Raw genomic sequence first — 1,597 nt, 5'->3', positions numbered from 1 at the left:
CAGATGCTTTTATTTAAGTGACTTACAAATGAGGACAATAGAAGCAATCAAACCAACAAAAGAGCAATGATATATAAGTGCTGTGACAAGTCCCGGTTAGTATAATGCAGAGCAAGGTTTTTTGTATAATAAATAAGAAGAATAAAATGTAGATAGAATAGAGAGAGCTAGTGTTCGAGTGTGAAAGCTTTCACTGATATTCTAGTCTGATGTGTATCCAAGCATGATAATGAACTTTTGTCTTTGTTAAGCATTATTAGCAATGACTGTGCCTTAATCTGAATCTGATTTCTTGACAGATGATTCTGGAGCATCTAGTGTTCCTGTGCTTAACTCAGGGTGTACTCCCATGAGCCCAACCAAGAGAAAACACCATGAAAACTCTCTGAATCATCAAAAAGACTCTGATGAAGAACAGATGAACAAAATGAGATGCTTATTAGGATCACATCTGTATGTCTGCTACAGTTCTGTTATTTGCAGTGCAGCAAAGCTTCCCATGTTTTGAATTGTTCGATCAGTTTTTTGCACCACATGTATTTTTGCATGTTTTTTTTCTTGTGTTATTTTTTAGGAGAAATTCGAATGGAGACACTGGAAATCAGGAGTTATGGAATTATAGTCACACATCTCTGAGTGGTCTTCATAACCATCATGTATTTGCACCTTTCCCCATTTTTGCGGTGGATCAACCCCTTGAGATGACCAAACACAGCTTGGATCCTACTAGGAGCATGCTTCTAATTCCTGGATCCAGCACAGGTCACCAGCAGGTCAGACTTGTACGATCTGAGGCATTCATGTGCATTTTTTTTTTAAACTTTGTTTCTACGTCAGTGGTTTCACTCATACAGGATGTGTTGCTAAATGTGTTCCAATGCATTGGCATAGAGAATTGTCATATTTACAAACAGAAAAAAATAAGTCATTCCTTTTATATCAGAATCGTCCATCGGTAATCACTTGTGCTCCTGCCAGCAACCGCCCTTGCAGTCTGTCCAGTTGCCACATGTCCCCTAATAGCTGCACATCTGGATCCACCAAGACCAAAGGTACTGTCTTACTAATCTAGCACCTTTAAGTATCAGAAGTGTGTAGTTGGTTGTGTTTAGACTAAAGTGACTAGCACATCATTATCTGCTGCTCTTAAGTGGTTATCAGAAGAGGGAGAAGCGATTAGTCAACAGAAGAGACGGACGGCCACGCGTGAGTGTTTTGCTTAATACTTTGTTTGGAGATCTGTTGTTTAAATTATTACTTGCTGCTAGGAAGGAATATTTCGTTGTCTACATATTTCTACTAGGGCTGCACGATAAATCGCATGCGATATTTAATGCGCATCTTGTCAGAAAGCCGGTTCTGTAATCAGCGGTAAATCTCCATCACCTGCGTGCTTTCACATTGAGCAGCATTTACTACACAGAGCCGTTGTTCACTGACGAGCTGCGCAAAAAAACGCGCGAATATGAACGTGGTTTTGCGCAGCTCGTCAGTGAACAATGGCTCTGTGTAGTTAATGCTGCTCAATGTGAAAGCACGCAGGTGATGGAGATTTACCGCTGATTACAGAACCGGCTTTCTGACAAGATGCGCATTA

The 1,597-nt window shown here is 40.3% G+C and overlaps 1 protein-coding gene across 2 annotated transcripts in view; it reads left to right on the top strand.

The window, feature by feature from the left end:
• The window catches only part of LOC107675174 (transcription cofactor vestigial-like protein 4), a 12,431-nt gene that overhangs the window by 1,902 nt on the left and 8,932 nt on the right, over positions 1 to 1,597 (top strand). For both annotated transcript variants that reach the window (XM_016469434.1, XM_016469433.1), the window contains exons 2-4: positions 300 to 453; positions 575 to 773; positions 944 to 1,052. In XM_016469434.1, coding sequence (XP_016324920.1) covers positions 300 to 453; positions 575 to 773; positions 944 to 1,052 — 462 coding nt within the window. The remainder of the gene's footprint in view (positions 1 to 299; positions 454 to 574; positions 774 to 943; positions 1,053 to 1,597) is intronic.

The sequence above is a fragment of the Sinocyclocheilus anshuiensis genome, unplaced genomic scaffold, assembly GCF_001515605.1.
Source record: "Sinocyclocheilus anshuiensis isolate Anshui unplaced genomic scaffold, SAMN03320099.WGS_v1.1 scaffold1556, whole genome shotgun sequence".
In the NCBI taxonomy this organism is placed as follows: domain Eukaryota; kingdom Metazoa; phylum Chordata; class Actinopteri; order Cypriniformes; family Cyprinidae; genus Sinocyclocheilus; species Sinocyclocheilus anshuiensis.
Note: the sequence above shows the minus strand (reverse complement) of the source record. Positions and strands in the feature narration are given on the sequence as shown.